This window comes from Enhydra lutris, unplaced genomic scaffold, assembly GCF_002288905.1.
Source record: "Enhydra lutris kenyoni isolate GAN:26980312 unplaced genomic scaffold, ASM228890v2 scaffoldscaffold22, whole genome shotgun sequence".
Lineage (NCBI taxonomy): Eukaryota > Metazoa > Chordata > Mammalia > Carnivora > Mustelidae > Enhydra > Enhydra lutris.
Window position 1 is genome coordinate 34,222,585 of NW_019154106.1, and position 27,188 is coordinate 34,249,772.

General features: G+C 38.2%; 1 protein-coding gene across 1 annotated transcript in view; it reads left to right on the forward strand.

Annotated features, from left to right (window-relative positions):
- LOC111150128 (solute carrier family 5 member 12) overlaps positions 1–27,188 on the forward strand; it is a 47,282-nt gene that overhangs the window by 12,492 nt on the left and 7,602 nt on the right. Inside the window, exons 5-11 of the mRNA XM_022507503.1 lie at positions 3,200–3,354; positions 3,475–3,615; positions 9,517–9,646; positions 10,630–10,718; positions 14,038–14,150; positions 20,912–20,979; positions 26,020–26,106. Of these exons, the coding sequence (XP_022363211.1) occupies positions 3,200–3,354; positions 3,475–3,615; positions 9,517–9,646; positions 10,630–10,718; positions 14,038–14,150; positions 20,912–20,979; positions 26,020–26,106 (783 nt within the window). The remainder of the gene's footprint in view (positions 1–3,199; positions 3,355–3,474; positions 3,616–9,516; positions 9,647–10,629; positions 10,719–14,037; positions 14,151–20,911; positions 20,980–26,019; positions 26,107–27,188) is intronic.

The window sequence follows — 27,188 nt, forward strand, 5'->3', positions numbered from 1 at the left end:
GGGTACCTCAGTGGCTCAAAGCCTCTGCCTTTGGCTCAGGTCATGATCCCAGGGTCCTGGGATTGAGCCCCACATCGGGCTTTTTGCTTAGCAGCGAGCCTGCTTCCTCCTCTCTCTCTGCCTGCCTCTCTGCCTACTTGTGATCTCTCTCTCTGTCAAATAAATAAATAAAATCTTTAAAAAAGAAAAAAAATAACTGTATAGTATAGTATAACATGCATGTCTAATTATATATTATAATTTATAATATAAAATATGCTACTAATAATAATTATTATTAATATATGTAATTTTGGGATTAAGAAAAACAATAACCCTCATTTGGACAACAATACCATGTAAATCAGGAAGACAGTAATCTGATCTGACAATTTTATCATCTTTGAATTGTTAGGGATTAGGACATTCTTTAAATTTAGACTCTAACTTAAAAATTTATGGCAAAATGATCAAAGTGGAAAAAGGGAATTAAAACAAGACAAAACAAAATCTCAAGTGAGTTAAGCAAGAGAAGAGGATAAAAGCATAGAGAAAGCACAAATAGAAACGAAAAAGTAATGTCAGACACAAGTCTGGATGTTTTAATAATTGCAATAAGCTAAAATGAACTGAATTTGCTACCTCTTAATTGGTTTCAGTGTTTCCTTCCAGCCTGCATGCTTCCGGAAGATTACTCTTAATCACCTATTTCTTCATGCCACTTAACTGACCCAATTCCTGTCTCACTTCCCATTGTTCCCAGGATAAAGTATAAGCCTCTTAGCCTAGTACTGAAAATCTCTCCCGATGTGAGTCCATCCGCCCATCTAATCCCTTCCCACACCTCTGTCCCATCTCTCCTGTCTCTAGGCAGGTTACAGGCTTCCAGATCTCACTGCAATGGTGGCTTATTTGTCTAACACGTGTTGCTCATGTTGCAGTCTCTTTATGATCCTGCGGATGGTTGCATATCTAAGATAAGCAGTAGAAGAGGTTAAAACAATAGCCCCAGCCACCGAGGGGCTTGCCATTTAGTAAAGTAAACATTAGATTTCAAACAACACAGACTGATTAAATACATCAGTGGCACCGCTGGATCAGGGTTATAGGTCAGTGGGGTGTGTGTGTGTGTGTGTGTGTGTGTGTGTGTATCTCACTGCATGAAGGAGTTACAGAGAAATTTTCATGGTGGCTATAATCTGTCTTTTGATATACGTTTGATAAAGCGATTTGTTGTCTTGCCTCATGTCTAGCTGAAGTTCAGCTTTAAGCACAGTTTTACATAACCAGTCACAAGTCGCCGCCAAAAACTGAGGTCCGTGACATTTTGGTCTTTGTATCACTAAAATCTGAGGTTGTGATTTGGATTTGGAAGGCTTAATATCTTTAGAGAAAATCATAATACTATTACTTGGGAGCCAGGAGGTAAACACTGATTATTTTTCAAGTCAGGATGTGAACACAATATACAAATATGATGCCTCTGGCAAGAACTTTAATGTCTATTTATGAAATTGCATTGTAATTCAAAAGAAATGATGGGACAACCTCAACGTCTTCTTTCTTCTCAAGATAAAGATGAAGCCTGTCATCTTTTCACAGAAGTTCTTGACACTCTGGAGGAGTAACTGGAGATGATAATTCTGTTTTTCAATGTTAAAAATACCACATCATTCCATTCTCATAGTGCTTATTCATTTTCAAAGCCCCCCCCTTTTTAATATCTCTTTGTTTCATCTTTCCCAATTTGCTCATTCCACCTCACTGTACTCCTGAGGGATTCTATACCTGGATTACTCTGACAGACTTTCTTGCTTCCTCTCCTCTTGCCCACGTGCTCTCAACTAGAATTGTGCATTAGAATCCTTGTGAGAGCTTTCAGAAAATATATACGACTGAGTCCCAACCCAGACCTCAATTTATTCAGAAATCCTTGGGGTTGGTGCTAGGACACTGGCATCTGTGTTTTGTTTGTTTTCAAATTCCCCAAGGGATTCTACAGAGGATCCAGTTTTGATAACCAGCACGCTAACCTCTTGCCTCATTGCTCTGTTCTGAGTTCTGCTGTGAGATTTATCCTCCGCAAAGTCTGCCTTGCTCACTTCACTCTTCGACCATCCTCCAGCTCTTAAAACTCCTTTCTACATCAGTGTCTAGAATCTATCATTCTTTCCTAGTTCTTTTCTTCTTTTTTTTTTTTTTTAAAGATTTTATTTGTTTATTTGACAGAGAGAGATCACAAGTAGACAGAGAGGCAGGCAGAGAGAGAGAGAGGGAAGCAGGCTCCCTGCTGAGCAGAGAGCCCGACGCGGGACTTGATCCCAGGACCCTGAGATCATGACCTGAGCCGAAGGCAGCGGCTTAACCCACTGAGCCACCCAGGCGCCCTAGTTCTTTTCTTCTTTCTCAGTATTCTACCATCTCAGTCCTCCCAAATTTATTTGTTATCACTAAATTTACAAAAAAAAATCCTCATGTTTGTATAAGCTGGACCCAGATAATTATCCTTAATTCCCCCACTTCCTCATCATCTGTATTCAATTATTCACAAGTTGTGTGGATTTGACCTTCCAGTTTTCTTTCAAGTCCATCCATGTCTTTCCATCTCTACCCTGCTGCAAACCTTCTTCAAACCTCTGTCCTCTTGGGCACAGACTACTGAAATCAACTCCAAGTGTCTCTATCACTCCTTTTTTTCCTTGGTCCACCCATCTGTTATCCACACAAACACCCCTGAAACCCCTGAGAAGCAAACGTAAAAATCTCTCATCATGTAAATCTCTTTAATGCTCTCTCATTGCTCTTGAGAAATCATTTAAGTAGCCTTGTCAAAATCTGGGTGTTCTGGCCTCTAGCAAATTCAGCAACCTCCCTTTGGGCATTCTGTAAATACCTCAATCTACATATTCTAGCATTCTTTCATTTCTCCGGGGAGCCGTACATCTTCATCTTTCACACATGTTGTTCCCCTCTCCTCTTGTCCTCCATACCTGGTAAATTCCCCCTCATTCTTCATAACATGGCTAGAGAAAGAAAAAATAAAGGGAGGGAGATAGGGAAGGAGGGAGGGAGGGTGGGTGAGAGGAAGGAAGGAAGGGAGGAAGGAAGACGAGGGAGGAACAAAAGGAAAAGAAATATTGCATTAGCAGAAAAGTTGTAAAAAATTGGAAGATTTACAGCCTTCCTTTCTGAGAATTCACATCCATTCTCTCCATTTCAGGGAGGATTAAAAGCAGTGGTGTGGACAGATGCATTTCAGATGGTTGTCATGATTGTGGGCTTCTTAACAGTTCTCATTCAAGGATCAGCTCATGCTGGTGGATTGCACAATGTCATAGAGCACTCGACAAATGGATCTCGACTAAATATATTTGAGTATGTCCAATACTACTTTCCCATATTTTATAAAGATTTAGCTGTATGACCTCAGTGACTAAAATAATATTTGGGCATCAAAAGAACATTTTTGTTCACTCACGTCTCTCTGCCTCCTAGCTTTGATGTAGATCCTCTCAGGCGGCACACTTTTTGGACAATCTCAGTGGGAGGAACTTTCACCTGGCTCGGGATCTATGGAGTTAATCAGTCCACCATACAGCGATGCATCTCTTGCAAAACAGAAAAACATGCAAAACTGTAAGTTATAAATAAACATTTCAGTTTTCTTTGCCCTAGTGGGTACTTAATATATGCTTCTGTGTGTGTGTGTGTGAGAGAGAGAGAGAGAGAAAGAGAAATGGAAAGTTTTATTTAATCTTCTAAACAGTTTTTTGAGGCAGGCATTACTAATCCCATCTCAGCAAGGAAGTGTGTTTGAATTTACAGTTCTGCCTGCCTTTGCTCTCCACCATTTGCCGCCTGCACTTACTGAGAACTTACTAGGTGAAATTAGGTGCCCTGCGTGGCAATGCACAGGTAAATAGCATATTTTGCCTCCTTAGAGTTTCTGTGATGAGATGGTCCTTATGACTGACTTGATTCAGCCTGTGGTCTCTTGAGCTACTGTTTTTCTTTTGATGGATATATCCTTAAATTTTCCAAGAAGAGGTTTAAAAGAAGGAAAGCCAAGGTAAGAAGACAAGTCATAATGGGGCTTTTGCCAATCCAGCTCTTGCTGATCTAGCAGTCACCAGTCTTGCCAGGTGTGCTCGCACTGAAAGACCCCAGCAAGGATACAGCTTGGGAAGCCTCTTCCAAGTCATGCAATGCATCCCGTGCCCTAGAGTGGGGATTGGAGAAAGTCATGCATTATTCTGCAGACATGACAGAAATAAGCTAGACTTGCATCTAAAATGGACATCTTATCCCCATTGTTCTGTCCAAATTTCCAGCATCCCCAGATTTGTCAGGATGTTCTCAACTTTTCTTCAAGTGAGAAACAGCCACTGTGAATATTTCCCCAACTGATTTTAAAATACTTTCAATGCATAGTTTTTTTATTTAGACTGAATAGAAGATAACTTTGCTGGGACATGGTTCACCGTTTTATAACCTGAATTCCAAGAGACTATATTACTTATGTATTTCATACACTCACAGAAGGAAGAATTGAAGGCATTATCTAGTATTCCATTAATTTGCTGATAACATATTTATATCCTATTATATTAAATAATGTTAACATACCCTCCATACAAGATTATCACTTTGTATCAAATAGCTAAATTGTTGAAAATGTAATTAATATCAAGTGTGATTTGGATCTCACAATTCATTTAAAATTAAAGTTCATTTAGAGGCTCTTGGCTGGCTCAGTTGGTAGAACAGGGACTCTTGATCTTGGGGTTGTAAGTTCAAGCCTCACATTGGGTGTAGAGCCTACTTTAAAAAAAATAAATAGGTATAACTAAAATTCATTTAAAATTTTGCCTTAAGGGGCACCTGGGTGGCTCAGTGGATTAAAGCCTCTGCCTTTGGCTCAGGTCATGATCTCAGGGTCCTGGGATCAAGTCCCGCATTGGGCTCTCTGCTCGGCGGGGAGCCTGCTTCCCCCTCTCTCTCTGCCTGCCTCTCTGCCTACTTGTGATCTCTCTCTCTGTCAAATAACTAAATAAAATCTTTAAAAAAATAAAATAAAATTCTACCTTAAAATGAAGTTGATTGTATCTCCAAAAGGAAGGATATTTTTGTGAAATAACCAATAATTCTCTACTATATCTAGATTGTTTTTAATCTTATGTATTGTGTTATATTATTTTTTCTTGTGAACATGCCTAATTTCTCCCTATAACTCCAATAAGTAGTAGTGTGTACTCTCGAGTGTGTGCTTGTGTTTGTGTATCTTTAAGCATCATTGAGTGAGTTCATTTAAATCAAGCAAAAGTTGATACAATTACATTTATAATGTTTGCCTGGAGTTTGGAATTTATTGCACGAGATTTTACTGGCTATGAAACCTGTTGGAAAAGGAAAGATATTCATGGAGAAAAAATGTACACAATTTCCTAAGCATTTAGGATTGCAGCTCCTGGTATCACCCATCTCCACTTCTGTGGAAGGACCAGAGCTATGACAGGAGTTTTGTGAGAATAAGGAAAGATGGAAAAATAAAAATTCTCTTTAGAACAGACTTCTCTGAGAGAATCCAAATAGATTTGGTTACTACAATAGAAATCAGTCAAAATGATCAGTCCGGTTGAACTGCATGCAGCTGGAAGGAAGCCTGCAGTGGGAATGTGTCATTTGTCACACAGCTGAAGTCTCAAGGTCACTACTGGGGCAGCTGGAGGCCACTCGGGAGCCAGCTGCCAATCTGCTCTCACCTAGGAGGCTCTGTAGAATGTTGATTAAATGCTCTGCTTCCGTTCAATTATCTGAGAGCCTGGTGTCATTAAAACATTCCATCAGAGTTTAGGAAAAGCTATGCTACTTGGGAAAAATACAACCTGAAACATATGTAGGTGAAAATAGATCCATAACGTTCATACTGAACGAGTCCATGGGTTAAAACCAGAAGCAACTCGTTATATATGCATATAATTTCCTGGTCAGGAATGCTGATTACTTACTCACTCATTACTCACATCACGGATTGATGTTAAGCCCTATTGACCTTCCTCACACCCAGAAATAATATCACCCACCATGTCATTTTAGATGTGTTCCTTGGAACCTGACTTCATCTCCTCTTGTTTCTAGACCCAAGTTTATCTTTCAAAATTGCTGATCATAAGTGGTGCAAGGAAGGTAGAAGGGGCTGATACAGATTTTTCTGTCCTTTCCCATCTCTAGCCCATCTTCTGGCTAAGATGAGCACACCCACACCAGTCACTTTTGTTCTATTCCTACTGCCTCAGTTTATTTTCCTCATTCACATCTAAAATCATTGTATTCGTTAATTTCATTTCAGTGATGATCTGCTTCCAATCCCAGAATTTAAGCTCCATGAGGAGGGGTTCTGTGTTGCTCACAGCTCTACCCCAGGACCTAGAAAAGCCTGGTATAAAGAGATGCCTGATAAATATTTTTTGAATGAATCAATGAAGTAATTTAACTTACAAGTAGGAGAATTAGCTCTGGAAAGAATCAAAGTCCATTCCTTTTTTTTAAGATTTTATTTATTTATTTATTTGACAGAGAGAGAGAGAGAGATAGTGAGAGAAGGAACACAAGCAGGGGGGATGGAAGAGGGAGAAGCAGGCTTCCCACTGAGCAGGGAGCCCGATGTGGGGCTAGATCCCAGGACTCTGGGATCATGACCTGAGCCGAAGGCAGGCGCTTAACAACTGAGCCACCCAGGTGCTCCTCAAAGTCCATTTCTAAGGAAAAATTCACAGCACAAGGATTTTAACATTCAATACAATTTTGCCATTGGTTTCTCATTTCCCATTTCAATAACTTGAAATTATTTTGGATAATGTATGCATGTATGGCCATATAACCTATGTCTCTACAGAATGTAACTCATTCATTCTTCACATTAGTCCCATAATAGAAGGAGAGCAGGTGTGTTAACACTCTCAGAGTGTCACATGACCTATTTAACATCAGATGGTTGTTAAGGATAAAGTCTTTTGACTCACGGTCCAACATTCTTTTAAAGAAATAAGTGATATGAGGAGTACAATCATATTGTACTGAATTTCTACTACTAATTAATTCAGTCATTCAATTATTTATTACCAAAAATAAATAATTCCATGTCTTCTATGTGCCAGAACAATTCTGTAACACTGTGTTTGTTGGAGTGGGGGAAACTAATAAAAAACAAGTGTATATATTTTACAATTTCAGATAATCCTAAGTGCTGTCAAGGTGTAAAATAATATAAGAAATAGAAACTGATTAAGAGAGCAGAGATGGACTGTTTTGAATAAAGGATGGTCAGGGAGGGCTCTCTCAGACGTGGCCTGAGTAAAGGTTTGAATAAAGTTGCCCAGAAAGGAGGACAGCAAGAGTACAAACAATGCAGTTAATAGGTATTGACCTCCTCACGTATTAATTGTATCCCCAAAAGGCTATCTCTAAATCAACCCCTCTAAATAAAAACAAATAAATCAATACAGCTCTGCAAGAAACATTGTTAGAATATTCTTAAGGAAGTAACTTCTAGGATAAGTCCCTTTTCTAATGTAAATAGTATGAAATATAAACTTCCAAAGGAGAGATTCATTTAAACAGATTTGCTTCATAAATCGGTAGTTTGACTCCAGGGTTTTCTGAAAGCTAGGTACACCTGTACAGTATGGGCTTTCAGAGGCTTTGAAATTATTTTGTGTCCTTACATTTAAGTGTGGATGTATCTGATTCCCTTCAAATAATGACTTGATCCAAGAAAATTCCCACTGTTCCTCTTCTGGCCCTTTGAAACTTTCTCTAGAATAAAGTGGTTTATATAAATCCAGCCCACTTTCAAGTCTTCCTTGAGATTAAGAAAACTAATGGGGCAGCTGGGTGGCTTAGTCGGTTAAGTGTCTGGATTTTGATTTCAGCTCAGGTCATGGTCTCAAGGTTGTAAGATCGAGCCCCTCGTTGAGCTCTGCTCTGGGCATGGAGCCTGCTTGGGATTTTCTCTTTTCTTCTTCCTCTGCCTCCCACTGGTGCTCTCTCTTTCTCTAAGTAAATAAATAAAATCTTTCAAAATATTAGGGTCTATGATCAAAGGAGCAAGACTGATACAAAGCAAAGGTCAAGCAAAGCTTTATTTCTCACCAAGCATCGAGAATCAAACCGACTGTTCAGGGCCACCTCTTACAGAGAGGCGAACCACCCCCAGCCTCACAGACTAACTTTTATAGAGCAAAGGCCATGTGGTTGAGCCACACACAGGTGGCCAATGAGATTGTAACACACAGAGAAAGTTGCATAGTCATGCTAGGTCACACACGGGTGGCCAATTGAATTACAATTCACCCTATAGTAGCTATTTGAACTAGCCTATCACCTTGGTCAGAATTGGTGCCCAAAATGCGGGGCCCACATTCTTTGGTAGTTAGGGAAATAGTATGTGCGCTTTACTGATTGGATGTCTCCACCTGGCCTTACTTGTCCTTGTCTCCCAGACTTGCTTTTTTTTTTTTTTTTTTTTTTTTTTTTATTTATTTGACAGATCACAAGTAGGCAGAGAGGAAGGCATAGAGAGAGAGGAGGAGGAGGCAGGCTCCCTGCTGAGCAGAGAGCCCGATGTGAGGCTCGATCCCAGGACCCTGGAATCATGACCTGAGCCGAAGACAGAGGCTTTAACCACTGAGCCACCCAGGTGCCCCCCAGACTTGCTTTTAAGTACATTCCCCTGGCGGGGGGTGGGGTGGAGGGGTGGGGGCAGAGTCAGTTTAAGTTTTACTGCATAACCAACAAAATCACTGTTTAACTGAGATGGAATCACTCTGGCTAGAGAGGCCCTTACAAAAAAAACCCCAAGAACTAGTAATATTTTTGATTTTCAAACACAACAATGAATACAAAATAACCATAGGATACTGCCAAAGCACTCAAACTGGAATGAAGCATATCTTTATTGTACAAATAAAAAGAATTGCTCCCCAGAATATGGTAAAATGACCTCAGGTTTTGCATATTTTCTATCCTCTTTAAAAAAAAAAAAGAAGTTCAACTTTAAATTTCATCTAAATCAATCTCCAAAGTGATTATTTCCAAAATGTGTCTATTTCTACATTTATCTCATTATCCCTCTGGAAGAAAAGATGTTAAAATGTAAGTTTGCTTTTTGACAGTTTTATGAATTGAGTGGGGGGGAAATCACTGTAAGTTATATAATATGAGTGATCGGTATGTGAAATTTCATCCAAGAGAATAGATCTTACACCACATGTTGAGATTTTGCAGAAAAACTCCTGATTTCAAAAGGAAAGCCCTCAAAAATTTGCCTCATTGAAATTTATTAATCAGTCTAAAGTATAACATTCCCAATCAAACAAAAATTTGCAAATGTATAAAATGTAATGATTCTTGAAGACTGTGGAATTTTATTTTTTATCAAAAATCCCCCCAAATTTTTTCCTTGAATTTTTGGTAATGTCATCATCATACTGTAATATGGCATAGAGGCTACCAACAGAGCTTTTTGTTCTTTTCTAGAGCCTTGTATTTTAACTTGTTGGGTCTCTGGATCATTCTGGTGTGTGCTGTCTTCTCTGGCTTAATCATGTACTCCCACTTCAGAGATTGTGACCCTTGGACTTCTGGCATTATCTCAGCACCAGACCAGGTATGTGTTCCCTTGGAACCAGTGGGGAACGGCTGAGATGAGTGTGCTTCTGGCCATGAGTGAGTAATATGGGTTCTTCCCTTTTATCCCACTTGAATCTCAAGCCACTTTCTAACCCCTAGAGAGTTGAATTCTTTCCTCTCCTCTTGAGTGACATCACCACACACCAGGTTCTAAATGGAGGAGTGACACATAAAAAGATGTCTCACCTTGTCCATGAAGGAAAGGCCAGGGGCCAGGGCAAGGCTGAGGAGAGTGGAAGTTAGGCTTGAACCCATAGCTTTGGTTGCTGATGTGACATTTCAATTCTTTTTTTCTGTATGTCTCAAGGTTGATTAAAGATGCTTTCTTCTCAAATTGAAGAATGACCCTTATTTCTATAGAGCTTCTGCTCAAGCCTTCTCATCATAACTTAAACACCATCACCCCAAAGTACTACATTAAAAGTGTTTTCAAAAACTCCATTTATGGAGAAGAAGAACCATCACCTCTCTCCCTTCTGCATATTCCACTGTCCCCTATGTCCCGGGGGGGGGGGGTGGTTCCTCTCTCACAAATCTGACTACAGAGTAGAACCATAATTCCTAGATTCCCTGAATATGTGTTTTAAGCCTTTGTTGTTAGGATTTAACTGCTAACATTAAGGGTAGACAGGCAAGGGATTGGCGTGTATTACAAACATGGGAAAAATAAAACAAGTTCCTGAACCTTCTGAAGTTCATCCAACCCTTTTCCCTAATATTAGCTTTCCCTTCCCACCCTTCACCTCCCCTCCAGTTGGAGCTGGACCTCAGCTCCACAAAGTTGGATTAATTGTAATCTCAACTGCCATTGGGTGACATGCTGAGTCCCCACAAACTCCTCTAGTATTTTTTTTTTTTTTGGTCTTTTTTCCCAGCTCCTTTTGCTAAAAAGTGATATGTTCACATTTGAGACTCTTCTGCTAAGACCACTGATCCTGTCTTGTCTTACCTTCCCTTCAGCTGATGCCATACTTTGTCATGGAGGTATTTTCCACGATGCCAGGACTGCCTGGACTCTTCGTGGCTTGTGCCTTCAGTGGAACTCTGAGGTTAGTATTTAGACAACACTCTGCTCTGACGATGCAGAGGATGATGACGGTGGTGATGGCAAGCACAGTGAGGTGACAAGGGTGATGGCGGTTGTAATCACCACTTACTGCATGTTGTGTGTCTGCTGCCCTGCTGAACCCTTCATTTGCATGTTCTCCTTCGTTGTATGAGACTGAAACTGTACTTGTGAAACTTCATGAAGTGCTTTGGATTTGAAGATCAATGGGAAAGCATTAGAAGCGTTAACCTTAAAAATAACCCCTCCCCCCAACTATCTTACCAGCAAAAGATGGGTTTATTGGGGAATAAGAGAGAATGGAAATATGGGACAAGTAAGCTGAGGCAAAACCATAAGCAAGTGTGGGGAACAAAGGAGAGGTCTGCTTTTTTTGAGGAGGAAAGGAGTAAGTCCGGAAGGCTGGTATGGACTGAAAGACCAGTTAGAGAAAACCGGGAGTTCGAAGCGTGGTGGCTTTTCATTGGCTGAGTGGTTGCTGAGGGGAAAGAGACACTTCCCTTCTGGCTGAGATAGAGCAGTAACCAAGTGCAAGGTCAAGCCTGTGCAAGGCCAAGTCCCTCTCTTCCTGATGGGTCTGCAGTAGACTATAAGTGGTAGGGCATGCTTTTGTGAGGAGAAAAGGAGTAAATGACTCTTGGATTTTACCATTAACTGTGATATCAAGTTTTAATTTGAAAGATATTATTTACATCTAAGAATACTTATTTAAGGGGAACCTGGGTGGCTCACTTGGTTAAGTGTCCCACCGTTGGTTTTGGCTCAGGTTGTGATCTCAGAGTCCTGAGATGGAGCCTTGTCTTGGGCTGTGCACTTAGCACAGAGTCAGCATGAGATTCTCTCTCTCTTCCCTGCCCCTCCTGCTTATGCTCTCACTCTCTCTCTCTCTCTAAAGTAAATAAATAAATCTTTTTCTATTTAAAAAAGTATGCCTTTAAGTTAACAAATTTTAAAAAAGAACAAAACACATATGCTTATTCTACTTTTAGGAAAGATTTTGTCAGAGATATTGACTTTCATTAAGTTTTTGGCATTTTTGAAGTGGCTATTTTGTAAACTTTTGGCATATTAATATGTTGCCAGATTTTCAAATTAGCAATATCCTTGAACTTGTATAATGACTTTAACTTGCTTCTGCTGTAATTCTAGCTTAGTGTACTACTGAATTATTTTTGCTAACATTCTTTTTAGGATTTTGCTTCACTAACACAAAGTGGTATTATTCTGTGGTGTTGAGATTAAGATCTCAGGGAAACTCAGGACAAAAAAAATGAGCACCAAAGGATTAACCTCAAGGAGTGGTGGCATTCTAGCTTTTATTTTGCCCCTCTCTATAGAGCTTTACTTATTTATCTACTTTTTTTTTTTTTTCTCTAAGGCTAAGTCTCTCTAGATACAGAACATGCAGTTGTCAACAGATAATCTCCCCATAAGCAAATGGATGGATCTTTTGGTCTCAAGTCCAAAACTTCTAAGAAAGGGACACAGTGGACAGTACATGCTTTGGGACATTCCTTCTGCTACAACTTTACATCAGATGTTGAGTTTAGAAAGGAAAAGACAGGAATGGGGATACAATAAAGAGAGAGTGGTAGAGAGATAGGAAAAATTAAAGAGAGATCTCTACCATCTTACAGAAGTTTTAGAATCTGAGAAATCGGCATATGGCTAATATACCTGACTAAAAAGGCAACCCAGTAGAGTTTCTATATAGGCCAAACTCAGTGTTTTCCTTCCATTCTTTCAAAGGATTTAAGGGTCAACCTGAACATGTGAGACTTCTAGATGATACATTTTGAGACAAAGCTGTTGGGAATATGGACTCTTTTTACTTGGACACCTTTCCTTATTTGACTTTCATGGAGCTGTAGGTAGAAGGGGAGTCTGGCAGGAAACACACACTATGCACTGATTCTCAGGAAAAAGAGAATGGTATCTCAAAGTACTTACAGTTTCAATTCCCTAGAACTGGGTCTTGGGAAATTTCTACTTGCTGTAACTGGCACTTAAGGAAGGAACTTTTAATTTTGCATACGAAGGACCTGAAACTATTCCAACTAAAATAAACTACAGCTGAAATTATGCTGCATTACAGAAAAAGAAAAAGTTTGGATTTTCTTCCATGCTGTTGCCAACAGCTAGTTTGTCTTCAGATGACCCCTGGAGGGTAATAAAACAATTAGCCACTGAATATCAGTGGGAAATTTACAAACAACTGGCCAGGTTTTGTTCATCAGCTTGTTTCTTTTCCAGAACTTTTCTTTGTGGTTGCGATTTTGCTTCACATGAATTTAATACTGTTATCTATTCTACTAACTAAAATATTCCTGGTCTATATGAGGAATTAAATAAGCTTTCATTCTATTCTGAAAAGAAAACCCAACTTTCAGGTCCTCTGTCATCAAAGTGAGTTTTAGGGCCATAAGACTGGACTGTGGTTGAAAAGTCAGAGAGAATATCAAATCTTTTATGTAGTTTTTTTCTTCGTCCATCTTCCATCCTATCTTTTGCTCTGTTCTCCTTTACTGACTGCATTCTAAGCCTGGGGTGGTTTAAGATTGCTGAATGCAATAACCTTTCCAGCTAGAGGCATTTAAAAGTAATTGTTGTTTTGCTCTAGAACATCTTTTTTCCCCCAATTTGCATGGGTTCTTTCAGTGCCTATCTTAATCATCATTTCCTAAGGGAAGAATCCCCTAACTTCATATTAGTTTAGGACTCTGCAAGGCATACTTTTATAGCACCTTGTTATTTTCCTTCCGAACAACTGTGATCAATTGTGTAAGTGGTTGTTGAATGTCTGTGTTGCCAAGTGTAAGGTCTACACGTTTCTTGTTCACCATTGTATGTCTGGTACCTAGAATGAAGACATGCATTCATGGTATGAATGAATGAATGAATGAATGAGTGAATGGTAAGTGGCAAACTCTACTGATTCCTGGATTAGAACAGTCACTGCCTCCAGCCTCAAGTTCAACCTAAACACACACACATACACGCACAACCCATTACTGCCTGCCAATTCATTTAATGTCTTGTTCAGGGGCACTAGTAGGTATTAGAGCATGAACGTCAAGCTTCTTCACTAGAGTCTGAAGAAATCAAAGAGCACAAAGCACAGAGGCAGCTTTGAGGAGTGAGTAGGCGGCCACATAACTCTCCTGAAGTCCCAGAATAAGGACAATATGTCTGCACCTAGTTTTTGTTTCTTGAGCCCTGCCTTGTCTATTTGCCCTGAATGACAGGGCAGCTGGTCAGCTTTATTTAGCTTGGACTATGTTCTTGCTTTTCTCTCCCTGTAGCACCGTGGCTGCCAGCATCAATGCCTTAGCAACAGTGACCTTTGAGGATTTTGTCAAGAGCTGTTTCCCCCATCTCTCCGACAAGCTGAGCACCTGGATCAGTAAAGGCTTATGTAGGTACAGCCGGGGCACCTTCTGCTCCTTGTCATGAAATGTGCATGTGGTACATGCTTTTCAGGACTCCAGGCCCAAATGCACCCTGAGCATGTGAGGAATTGTACAGAAGGATTCACACTTCCAAACCTGTCAGGAGGGTAACAGGAAAGAATTACCAGCTAGCTTACCTTTCACCAACCTTCCATTTGACACTCTTCTGTCCTTACCTCACACTCTAGATTTGTCACTTCAACATCTCCTGCTTATGCCTTCTTTTGACCGTATTTTCATCCCTCTACATGGAGAGATGTTCGCTCTCTGTGGGTCAGTCACTTTGTCTAATAAAATCAGATTATTCCTTTTCTTTCTTTTTATTATTTATAATTTTTATTTATTTACTTACGTACTTATGTTTAGTACAGTTGACACACAGGGTTATATTAGCTTCAAGTATCGTGGTGGTTTGACAAGTTTATACATGATGTCAAACTCTTTTCTAGAGAATTTTTTTTTTATTACCCAACTTCTGGTGACCTCACTTCAAGGAGTAATTTCTCCTTGCTTAATCACACTGTTGCATATTATGTTGATGCACTTATCATATTGAACTGTAGTTTTACAGAGTTTACTTCTTTTTAAGTATAAACAGATTATATGCTCATTCACTTATTACAAAAAATGTAGGTAATTGGAGAAAATATATGTACCTCCTAGGATAGTATACCAAGCATTTTCCTGTGTCATTTATACAGTATTTGAACACATGGTTTTTGAATGTGTGCTTGATAGTCTACGAAATGGCTTACTTTTTTATTTTTATGTTGTTACTTTTTAGAATCTTTTTTCAATATTTTGTAACATCATGATGATACCCATATACATTAATCTTTGTTGGATCTGTAACTTTTTTCCTAAGTAAAAAACCTCCAAAAAAATTACCAGGTCAAATAACACAAATTCATTGACAATTCTGGATTTATATTTTGAAAAATATTTCTAACATGGTCCAATTAATAATATTTACATGTGGCAGCAGTGAGTGGTGACATATTTCTCTGTGCCCTTTACCTTAGTATTTTTTTTTTTTTAATTTTAGTCATATATTTTATTTAACACAATATGCCCAAAACATTGTCATTTCATGCACTCAAAATTTTAAAAATGTACTCAATATAAAAATTAATAACATATTTTACATTTTGTCCATACCATCAAAATTTAGTGTATTTTATGCTTACAACACATCTCAATTTGCACTGACCACATTCCAAGTGCTCTACACTTAGCGAGGGGTTACTCTAGTGGACAGCATAGCTCTAGATCTTCAGGATTTTATCTCTCGCTTGTTTGCGGTCACAGTATTTGGTGTAATGTCTGCACACAAATGTGTTTGACTAAAGAAACTAACTTTACTTTCATGGAATTAGCTTTTCTTTGTTCCAAAGTGCTGCAGAATGTGTGTTGCACACTGTCTTCCACTTATTCATTTGCTGTTTTGAGTTGTTTTTACTGACTTGACATATTTATGCTTTTTCCCCCATATAATATATTGAGGTTAGGGTCATTTGCTATGTTTTTCAATCTCTTTGTATTCTCCAAACTATACCTCATGGTGCCAAATTCATAGAAGATATACACATAGAACGAGTAGATAAAATGATAATCACAAAAAAATTAAAGTTGAAGGAAAAACAAATTTCCTTTTTAAATTATAAATTTAAGGGCATGTGGGTGGCTCAGTCAATTACACATGTGACTCCTGATTTTGGCTCAGGTTATGATCTCAGGGTTGTGGGGTGGAGCCTGCACATTTACCTTAGTATTTTTAAAAATTGGTCAAATTCATGGACAAGATGACATCACATTTTTTGCTTTAATTTACATTTTTTTATTTATAGTGAATTTGAACATTTTTTGGATGATGAATAACATTTATATTTTTTGTGAAGAATCTATGCCATTTGTTGATGAGATATCAGAAATTTTGTCTGTGAAATCTCTTCATGTATAAAGGAAATGTGACCTTTGTATGTTGTAGAATATCCCCCAGATTTTTTAAAATACATTTTTGATGTACAGAAATCATAAATACATATTTGGTCAAATATATGTATCATTTCTTTTACTATTTTATCCATTTTTTTATGCTTACATATTTCTTCCCATTCAAAACCCACTTATAAATTTCCTTATTTTTTTCTGGATTGTAAATAATTTTATATTTCACATTTAATATTAAATGTATTCAAATTATTTGATCTATGATTTATGATGAGGACCTAAATTGATTTTTCAATTATATGGCCAATTTTCTAAGTATCATTAATCCAATAATCTCCACTAGTAGTTAATATTTCAGTAATGATAATATACAATATAAGATTCTTTCATCTGTAAGGATTTGTTTAAGGATCATATAGATTATTTTCATTTAATTAAATTATCAATTGTAGGATGAATACCATCTTGTACATTATAGTTGTTTTTTTTTTTTAAAGATTTTATTTATTTGAGAGAGAGAGAGAGATCACAAGTAGGCAGAGAGGCAGGCAGAGAGAGACAGGGGAGGAAGCAGGCTCCCTGCGGAGCAGAGAGTCCGACTCGGGGCTCGATCCCAGGACCCTGGGATCATGACCTGAGCCAAAGGCAGAGGCTTTAACCCACTGAGCCACCCAGGTGCCCCTATATTATAGTTTTATAGTGTTTTATTTAATATATATGCTAGAGGAAATCTTATCACTTTTCTTTTAGTTTAAAATTAATTTTTTTCTATTGTTGCTTTTCTTTACTTTTTTTCCTGCAAAATCAAACTTTGGTTTATACATGTTTATTTATGCTTTAGATTGACTTTAAAATACTTTACTGTATGTCATCTAGTCGTACTTCCATCCCAACGGGACTGCATTAAATCTAAAAATGTTTTGCAGGAAGAGTTAACATCTTCATAAGCTTTCTATCTAGCAATGGCATTTTTCTACTTAGTAGTTTCGTGTTTTCTATCCTAGATGTTAATTACACCCACATCTTCCTCCTTCAGCTTTTCCTCCTTGCCCTTCTTCTACTTTTCCTTTTTCTTTCTTTTTTCTTTGACATTATGAATGGGATGCTTTCTCCATAGTATCTTCCAAACCATTAATCATCAAAGTGGAAAACCTATAGTTTCTCCTTTGTTTTGTAGAGAGCACAGATCTGGCCATTTACCCAGCCCTTGTTGGTTCTCAGAATTCTAACTGGTTTTCTAGTAAGTGTCTGAAAATACTGAGTTTTATTATCTTCTTATTCTTAAATGTTTTTCCAATTTGGATTGTTAGTTCTCCATATGCTTTATTTACTCTTTTATTTTCACAACTTTGTTCTTTTTCTCTGCACACTTGAAGAACTCAAGTTTTCTCTCGATGTTACTTTGAGTTCTCCACAAAGTAAATTTCTTAACAATAATGATTTTAATTCTGGGATTATATTTTGTTCCTTACATTTTATTATATAAATTCAATCTTACAGCAAAATTTAAAGACATTTACCATAAATATATATATACATATATATATATGTGTGTATATATATATATATATATATATATATCCCCTAGATTCTCCATTAATATTGTCCTAATCTTGCTTTTTCATATATCCATCCAGCTCCTTATCCATCCATTAATAAATCATATATTTCATACATTTATTTATTTTTTAAAATATTTTATTTATTTATTTGACAGACAGAGGTCACAAATAGGCAGAGAGGCAGGCAGAGGGAGGGGGAGGCAGGCTCCCTGCTGAGCAGAGAGGCCTATTCAGGGCTTGATCCCAGAACCCTGGGATTGTGACCTGAGCCAAAGGCAGAGGCTTTAACCCACTGAGCCACCCAGGAGCCCCTGTATTTCATACATTTAAAAGTAAATTGCAGACATCAGTACCCTTCCCCCTAATTATTTTAGCATACACATTATTAACTAGAATTAAATACTTGCTTAAAAATTCTTATGTAAAATCTACCTATAATAAAATAGACAAACGTTAAGTACACATTTGTTGAGTTTTGACAAATGCACATAACTGTAACTCAACCACTACAGATGAGAATTATCATTACCTTGGCAAGTTCTCTCTTGCTTATTACAGTCAATCCCCTCCACCAACATCCCCCCCCTCCCCGCCCCGGGACAAGCAATATTCTGATATTTTCCATCATAGATTAGTTTTACCTGTTCTAGGATGTCATATACAAGAAATCACACAGTACGTGCTGTTTTTGGTAAGACTCCTTTCACTCAGCATGTTTTGGCTTATGAGATTTATCTATGTTGTTTGTATATCAGTCGTTCATCCCTTTTTATTTCTGAGTAGTATGACAGTGTATGGATATACCACAGTTTTTTAAACTTCTAATTCTGTTGATAGACCTGGGGTGTTTCAGTTTGAGTTTATAATGAATAAAGGAGCTATGAGTTCTCTTGTACAAGTCTTTCTGTGAATATATTTTCATTTCTATTTGGTAAATACTTAGGAGTGGAAGTGCTTTGTCAATTTTCATTTTTAATTTTTTTATAGTTCTTCCTTAGCCCACTTGGACCCATTTTCATCTAAATTTATTGGTGTCGCACCCTATCTTATCATTTTCCACCTCACTTACTTTCTCTTGACCTGAATTTGTTTGCTTCATTGAGTGTATGTTTTTGCATCATATTAAAATTGCCAAACAGTTTCTAAATACTTTTTTTTTCTGCTTCCCAAGGTAAATTATTTCTAGAAAGCATACTGTGCATTGAGCTTTTAGGTTAATATATTCATTCCTTTGTTTGGCAATATTCTGCTATGGATCCCACATTTCTTTTTTCTTTCTACTTATGCTTGAACAAGGAGAGATCAATGCTGACCATGTCTGTTAACTAGGTAGGTGAATTGCCTTAATTCTATTCACTATCTTGCCCAATGGATTAATGCTAATAGCAGGTGGATGGGCATTATTCCCAGCACAAGTCCCAATTTCTAAGATATTCAGAAATATGCTGGTTTATGCCCATGGTTTATTGTCTGATCCTCTGAGCTATTGTGACATTTAGAAAATCCATAGCATTGAACTTTCTATCCCTCCCACATTTACTGCTTTGTTTGAGGTGCCGTACTCTCCAGATATCTACGGAACCCCCCACCAATTTCCCCTAAATTTCCTGCCTCACCAGTTGCTATTAATTGTAATCTGGTGGAAGTGTAATATTTGAGGGAGAAGGGGAATGAATCATTCTCTAGTCAGCACAAAAAAATTAGAACCTCTGGATTGAGGGATGACTGCCTAGAGTTTCATTTGAACAGATAACTGTTGGCCCAGCAGAAAGGAAGTCAGTAGTAGACAGAAAACATGTCTTTTGTTATTTTTTTCAGGTACACAGAGTTCTCCTTATTCATGAAGCAGTTCAGAGTCAGGGCAAACATTGTTGTTTTCCAATGCAATCTACCCTCTTTAAGGATAATGAGAACAAATTCAGAATCCCAAAATGTTTTGATAGATCAAACTTGGTTTTTAGGGTGTTGTGAGCTTCCTTATTTTTCTGGATCATTGAGAAGTTGGAAAGTATCGCATTGGAAATTGGCAGCACAATTTCATTTTAAAAGTGGGTTCCTGATAATAAATATCATGAATATCATGATTCAAACCTGAAATACAGTAATAATAATAATAATAATAATAACAACAACAGCAGCAGCAGCAGCAGCAAACACACAGTACTTTCTAGGTACCAGATACTGCTGGATATACTATTTACATGTAATCCATTCCTAGAATGTGAGATCCTTAGGAAAGGAATCAGGTGCTAACTTGGAAACTCTGGCACTGGCAAAGTGCCTGACATATGGTCAGTACTCCGCACTACAACAGGTCATGTTGGGAACTGAGTGAGATATTTAGCTGGGAGATCGTTTCAAACAGAATAAACAAAATAATTTTCTCTCCATTTCTGTCACTGTATCTCTGTCTATATCTCCAACTCCTTGTCTCTTTCTCCCTCTCTTATTTAGTTTAGGGGTTATAATGGGAAATGAATGAGGTTTTAAGATGATTTTTAAATAAAGATGTACAAAACCAATTTTTTTTTTTTTTTAAAGATGGTTTAAAAGAACTCATCTTCTTAAAAAGACGACTAAGACACGTCTGCTTCTTCACTCAGCGAGCTCCCTTGGTCCTCGGGGCCTTGAGTGAGATGCTTCAGGGTTGGTACTCTGATGGCTCTTGGGGCTCTTCCATGTAAATATGGAAACAAATAAATTGTTTCACAATATACTCAGGGCCAGAAGGGTGGTAAGAATAAAGCACTAAAGGAAAAAATTAGAAAAACTTTCCAGAGTTTCAAATGGCATGAGGTAAAGCATATAGATATTCAACTATCTTAAAGATGAAGAACTATCTGAGTCCCAGAAAGGTTAGTAACTTCCTCAGCTGCGTTTTGATGAGTGGTCAAACTGGAAGTACCTCCCACTAACTGGGTCTGGATTAGTCTAGGCTGGTGCCTTTTCCACATTTTCATGTTGCATCCACATGATGGCTCTCCTTTTGAATCCCGGAGAGAAAAACTTTGGAGGCTGGCTTCTAGCTCCTTTTGCCTGACTGGGAACGAAGTCTCCCACATGTCCCTCTCAGGGCTGGTGATGGCTGAGTGGCCAGGATAGTTCTCACTGAGATCCCTTCCAAAAGGGCTTGCCTCAGAGGCTGTCATGGGCAGGAGCTCAAGAAATCCCTCAAAGCCAGCTTGGATGATGGTCATGAGTTTTCTTTCTTTCAGGTCTCTTGTTTGGCGTGATGTGCACCTCCATGGCTGTCGCTGCATCGCTCATGGGGGGCGTTGTGCAGGTAATGAAAGAGAAAAAAGACGCTTTTGATTTCAGAGCAGTTCTTACCACTTTCTTTGCTGAAACTTTGCCTGTTCCTCCAAGCACCATTTGCTGAGACTCCCTGATAACCAGGTCCAAATGAAACATACATATAAAATTTTAACCAAAATTACTTTCAGAAGGGGAAACTATTAAAAAACCACTACTGGAAGTCAGTGACATGGTACACCATAATTAAATTAGAAACCCTTTTAAAAATCCAGATCTGAGACCATATGACTGAAATAAAAGTAGAAGTGGTAATTATAATAGCAAAAAAATAAGAATAATTTCTATTAATTAAACAGTTAACTGTGTTCTAGGTACAGTCCCAGATGTATTACTTCATTTAATCACTTCTCTCAGGGTAGTACGATTAATGTACTGACATTACAGATGAAGAAACTAAGAAGTAGAGAGGTGAGAGGATTGTCCCAGAGTCGCACAGTTAAGGAGCAGGGGAGATGGCATATGAGCCCATCTCTAACTGCCTCCCATCTGTCCAACTACCACTTCCATAAAAGGACCATGCTAGAAGGAGCCTCAAGGATCATGGGTTCCAGCATCTTCCTTTTGGAGATGAGTATAGAGAACAGTGAAAATATCCTGCTCAGATTCTCCCCACCAGTCAGTGGCTTAGTTTATGGCCCTCGACTCCCGAGCCTCCTCTCTTCCCTCTGCAAATCGCCCACCTCTTAAAGCAACAGTAGATAAGCCCATTTTCACATTCTACTTCAGCCCTCTCCATCCCCCTTGTATCTTTGCATCATTTCAACATCTTTTGTATTATCTTGGCATGGCACATGTTTTCAATAAATGTTGCTTCAACGAAGTGAAGAAGGGTGTGTGAGGAGAAACCACTGATTTTTATAGAATGTATTTTAGTTTGCAGAGCTATGCATCTTTCTTGATCCTTCCAAGGACTACTTATGTAGTTTCCGTTCTTTCCCTTTTGAGCTTCTGGGAGACTGGGGACACGATAATCCAGCTGTCTACATAAAAAACTGTGGGCCTGGAAACCCGGTGCCCTCTCCAGTAAGCTCAGAACTTACTGTTTCATCACAGATGCATGATAATCTTTTCCCAGTTTTTGCAGTCCTTTGCTATTTGCTCGTGCACACAACAGAACTGGCAGTGTGAGTGACCTCAGCAGCCAGCTTTCCACCCACGCATTCACAGGGACCAAATTTCTGAGTTGACTCTGAGGCCTTGGGCCCCATTGCTTCTTCCCCTTATCCCAACATTTACTATTAAGAAAGTATCATCGTGTTGAAATTAGTGAGAATTTGAATCACTATATTGTTGTCTCGCAGAAGTGTTTGAATTTTAATCTTACTTCCAATTGAGATAGGAAGGGCTTTAGCATAGGCAAGGATCCCTCCAAGAGCAGTACAAAAAGGCTTACTGTGAAGTGGGAAAGATTGTGAAAGTTCTCATCTGCTTGTCCCACTTGCCTCATCTGCTGGGTCCACTTTCTGGATTGTTTAAAATGTTTGCTGCCTAGGGGTGCCTGGGTGGCTCAGTGGGTTAAGCCTCTGTCTTCAGCTCAGGTCATGATCTCAGGGTCTTGGGATCGAGCCCCGCATCGGGCTCTCTGCTCAGCAGGGAGTCTGCTTCCCCCTCTCTCTGTCCCTACTGCTCTGCCTACTATCTCTCTCTGTGTCAAAGAAATTAAACAAAAAAAAAATTCTTTAAAAATAAATAAATAAAGTAAAATGTTTACCTCACAGTTCACACAATTTAGGAGATGCTGGCTGGCAAGAGATGACAATTCTGAGTTCTTGTTTCCTAGAAGAGATATTGTCTATAGGATAACCGCCTCCTTTCTGTGAATATGTCTAATTTAACTGGTACAGAAAGGCACTAATAATTCCCCTATTTAATTTTGCAAACAGTTTTGCTATTTTGAATATAATGGGACATTCATGTTCAGGTTTTACACATGGGAAGGATGAAGCCTTAATCTCATGGATGTGAGGGATAGAGCTAGGTTTAATTTCATGTACACAAAGCTCTGCCATATTCATGGTGGGTGTTTTGGGTGGTGTTAGGGGCAGGCAGCTTTAATCTTCTTAAACAAAGGTCTTTTTACTGTTTTAGTTTAGGGCTTTATAAAGTGTGTTCTGGAGACTTTCAACCTATGAAATACTCTAAGAAAGCAAGTTTCCAATGTCAAAGACATTTGGGAAATGCTATACACTGCATTCTCCTCTCAGAAATCCACAGCCATATTAGCACATTGAAAGCCCTTGGAAGTCCCAAAACAAAGAAACTTGTTTTACTTTATTTTTTATTTTTATTTTTTAAAGTTTTACTTATTTATGTAATCTCTATATCCAATGTGGGGCTTGAACTCATGACCCTGAGCTCAGGAGTTGCATGTTTTTCCAAATGAGCCAGGCATCCCCTTTTTCATTTTAAATATGTGACCATAGACCATATGTTGGGGACAACAGGGGGCGGTGGTGTTGGTGGCAGAAATAGGGGGAGGGGGAGATAGCAGCAAAGTTCACCCTTTAACTGGTGATTTGCAGAGCTCCTTTTGGGAAAGGTCATTCTATCCATTATGCTTCTATCTTAATGATTATCATCTAGTTCTACCAAAGGCCATGATGACTTCCATGCATGTTCTTATCTTGACTTAAGAAAGTGCTTTCTGGGTCCCCAGATAGTCCAACAACCAAATGACATGTCCCAGGAATCAGAGAGCTCAGTAACGGGGTAGGTAATAAAAAACTTAAGAAGGTAATAATAATAATAGTGGATAACACCTGAAACAAATGCAACACTATATGCTAATTAACTGGAACTAAAATTACAACTAAAGAAAAAGAAAAAAAGAATAATAGTAGATAACATGTACTCTGGAGTGTTTAGTCACTATTCTGGCCTTTCTCAGATTCCACATTGAATACTCACAAAAAAACCCAGGAAGCAGGCTAAGTTATGATCCCCACTCGATATATGAGAAGGCTAAGGCACAACAAGGCAACCGCCCCAAAGTGTATGTTCTTAGCCATCACCCCTTGCTTACAGGAGTGACTTATGTGAGATTTGCCCACTGAAAAGAAAGCTGTTGGATGAACTTTAAGCCTTCCTCCAACTGAAACTGCTTAAGAACAGTAACAAAAAGAAAGATAAACAAATTAAAATTAATTTAGGTGTGTAAATTACAGAAATATATATTTTCAAAAGCCAGAAACTGTTGGATTTTTTTTTCTTTCTATCATATGAAGACTGTTTCTTGCAGAAACATATTGGTTGATGACTTTATAAGAGATCATTAATGTTTTTTTCCTCCTCTGGGGAACATGAATGCCTTTCCTAAACTTATTGATTCTCCCATATAATAGCTAGTAAATTAGCTTCCAAATTCAGCAACAATGGCAACTGTAATTCATGTTATCAATCAACAGAGGAAATGTCAACAATATTAAATTAAGTATTGAGTTTGGGGAAGAGTATCAACTTCAACCTTATCTGCCTCCATCCTGGTGAAGATCCATCTGTGACACTGACTTCATAAAAAATTAACCCGGAAAACAAACCTAACAATGTATCGCAGCTCATTTTTCTAGAGAAAAGAACTTACCTTACAACTGGAGGGCACTCGACAGCCTCTCAGTCCTGGCTATTTTTCATAAAGAAGACTCGGAAATAGAACGTATCTGAATTAATAACAGAAGGCTCACCAAATCATAGTAATGAGCAGCAGGGTTAGAATCCAAATTTGAGAACTTGTTAGAATCCAAATATTCTGACTATTAGTGATGGGATCTTTCAAGAACTTTTTTCCTTTAAAAAAGAGAAGGAGGCCATTATGAGGGCTTGTGTTCTTAACTTCTTCTTCTTCTTCTTTTTTTTTCTCTGTAGACTGCCCTTAGGAGAGAAAAATGTGGGTTTTACAACCATAGAAACTTAGCTTACATCTCTTAAATCTGACTTTTCTCTTTTTCTAAATGGAATTATGCCTTTAATATGTTTTCCATCAGCACAGTTTTCTCATCTATAAAATTCAGTTAATGGTACCTACTAAAATTGTGAGGATGAAATGAAGTCATGTATCTGGAGTGCCTGGTAGTTCCTCTTAACCGTCTGGCACATTGGGGTGCTTGACAAACATAAGGTACATATAGGATCATTAGCACATCCTCTTCTCAGTTGTTGATCTAAGAGCCCTACAGTTCCATTGTGACAGCAAGATAGGGGCTGTACTGCAGGATAGCTAGCTATGTGTGTTTGTGCACACATGTTTGGCACTTGTACACATTTGTACACTTGCACGCATATCAGTGCATGTGCATGTCAAAGACTCTTGGAAGGCCATGGAAAAGGCTCCAGGTCAACAGCAAATTAGTTTAATGAAAGCTCCTTACCAATTCAGCTCCTTACCAATTCAATAACAGAGGCTAAGAGATATGGAAATGCATTTGTCAAGCCCCCTCAATTTCCAATGAGAATAGAGCCATGAAAAAGGATAGATGAGATAGGGAGTGTCCAGTGGCCTCCCCATCATGTCCCAACTTCATGCTTCAACATCTTTGAGGTATTCTGGGTGGGATGGTGGGAGTGGGGTAACCTATTATGATCAAAATGACAGAATTGTTCAAACTAAACTAGAATAGGTGGTCAGTCATGTAAGATATGAAACATAAATTATTGATATATTTATTTGATACATTACAAAAAGAAGTTTTTTGGTAAGACAGAAAATGTAAGCAAATCAGTGAGTTCCACCTTAAGGGAAAACTACTACCAAATCCAAATTACTGGTGTGTACGTACACCCAGACACCCACACCCACCCACACAAACACACAAATGTATGTTTGTATGTATTTTTATTATACATAGTGCTTATCTCCCCATGAGGGAAAAATGACTTCCAGAAACCACATGATTAATGAGTGCCACCATCAGGATTAGGACTAAATTTTATCCCGTGTCTGAGAGAAAGTGATGTCAGGTGACTATGGATTCGGGGGAGTGGGCACATTGATCTGATCTGTCTTGTTCCACAGGCTGCTCTCAGCATCCACGGCATGTGCGGGGGACCAATGCTGGGTTTGTTCTCTCTGGGAATCGTGTTCCCTTTTGTGAACTGGAAGGTAAGGATCCTGCATGTCTCTCCACAATTCCTAGCTCAAACTGAAGTCCGACTTGTTGGGATGACCACTGGGTGAATCACTAAATTCTATCCCTGAGACCAATACTACACTATATGTTAACTAACTTGAATTTAAATTAAAAAAAAAAAAATAAGTAAAACAAAAGGTCCTGGATCTACCTTTCTAATTGTTTGAAAAATAAAAACTAAATAAATAAAACTGAAGCCCAGCCATTTTCTCTCTCTTCCCACTCCTCCTTGGAAAGGCCATCTCTCTGTACCAAGAAAAAAAAATGGTGGCTATTTTCCAGAGTAGAACTGGAATCTCTGACCTTCTTAGATGCAGGAAACAAGGAAAGTAAGAGAAGAACATGAATTACCAGATGTCATGGCATCAAACTTGACTCTCTAGGGTTTAAATTGTCCTCCTTAAATTCAGGACCCACCAAATGAAATTTAAAAAATATACTGAATTCAGGAATAATTTAGATTAAAGAGAATTTTGAAAACCTAACAAAATATCTGAATTTCAGTTTTTTCCATATTTTATCTAAAATTATAACGAATTTAATTAATTAACTTATTTAAGAAGGACAGAGTAAACAATCCTGGTATATTCTGATCTTACAAGCTAGTAATATATTGTTAAGTAAATGTTAGTTGGATGACTTTATGTAAATATAAATCAAAGAGAACATTTATTTGGAAAAATAATAACTCTTTAAAATAGCTTTAAACTCATAATTTTCTCAATCTAGCAAAATGATCTTTTTTTTTTTTTTACTATTGCCATCCATACACTTACATGCATATATTTTTAGAAATAAATAGTCTTTAGACTACAGAAAATAAAAAAAAGAAATTCTTTGGACTACAAAAAACCTGAATGCATATTTTTAAATATACTTTAGGGTGCACGATGAAGCCTGAGTCACATGATCTAATTAGGTCTCTGTGGCTGTCTGACCCTTGCTGACCTCTATTCTAGGTGAATCTTTCAGAGCTAGGTAAAGAGCATGAATATGTAGGGAGCATCTGGTAATTTGTAGTGTTTCCCTGAGAGTCATTTTTGTTTTAATTAAC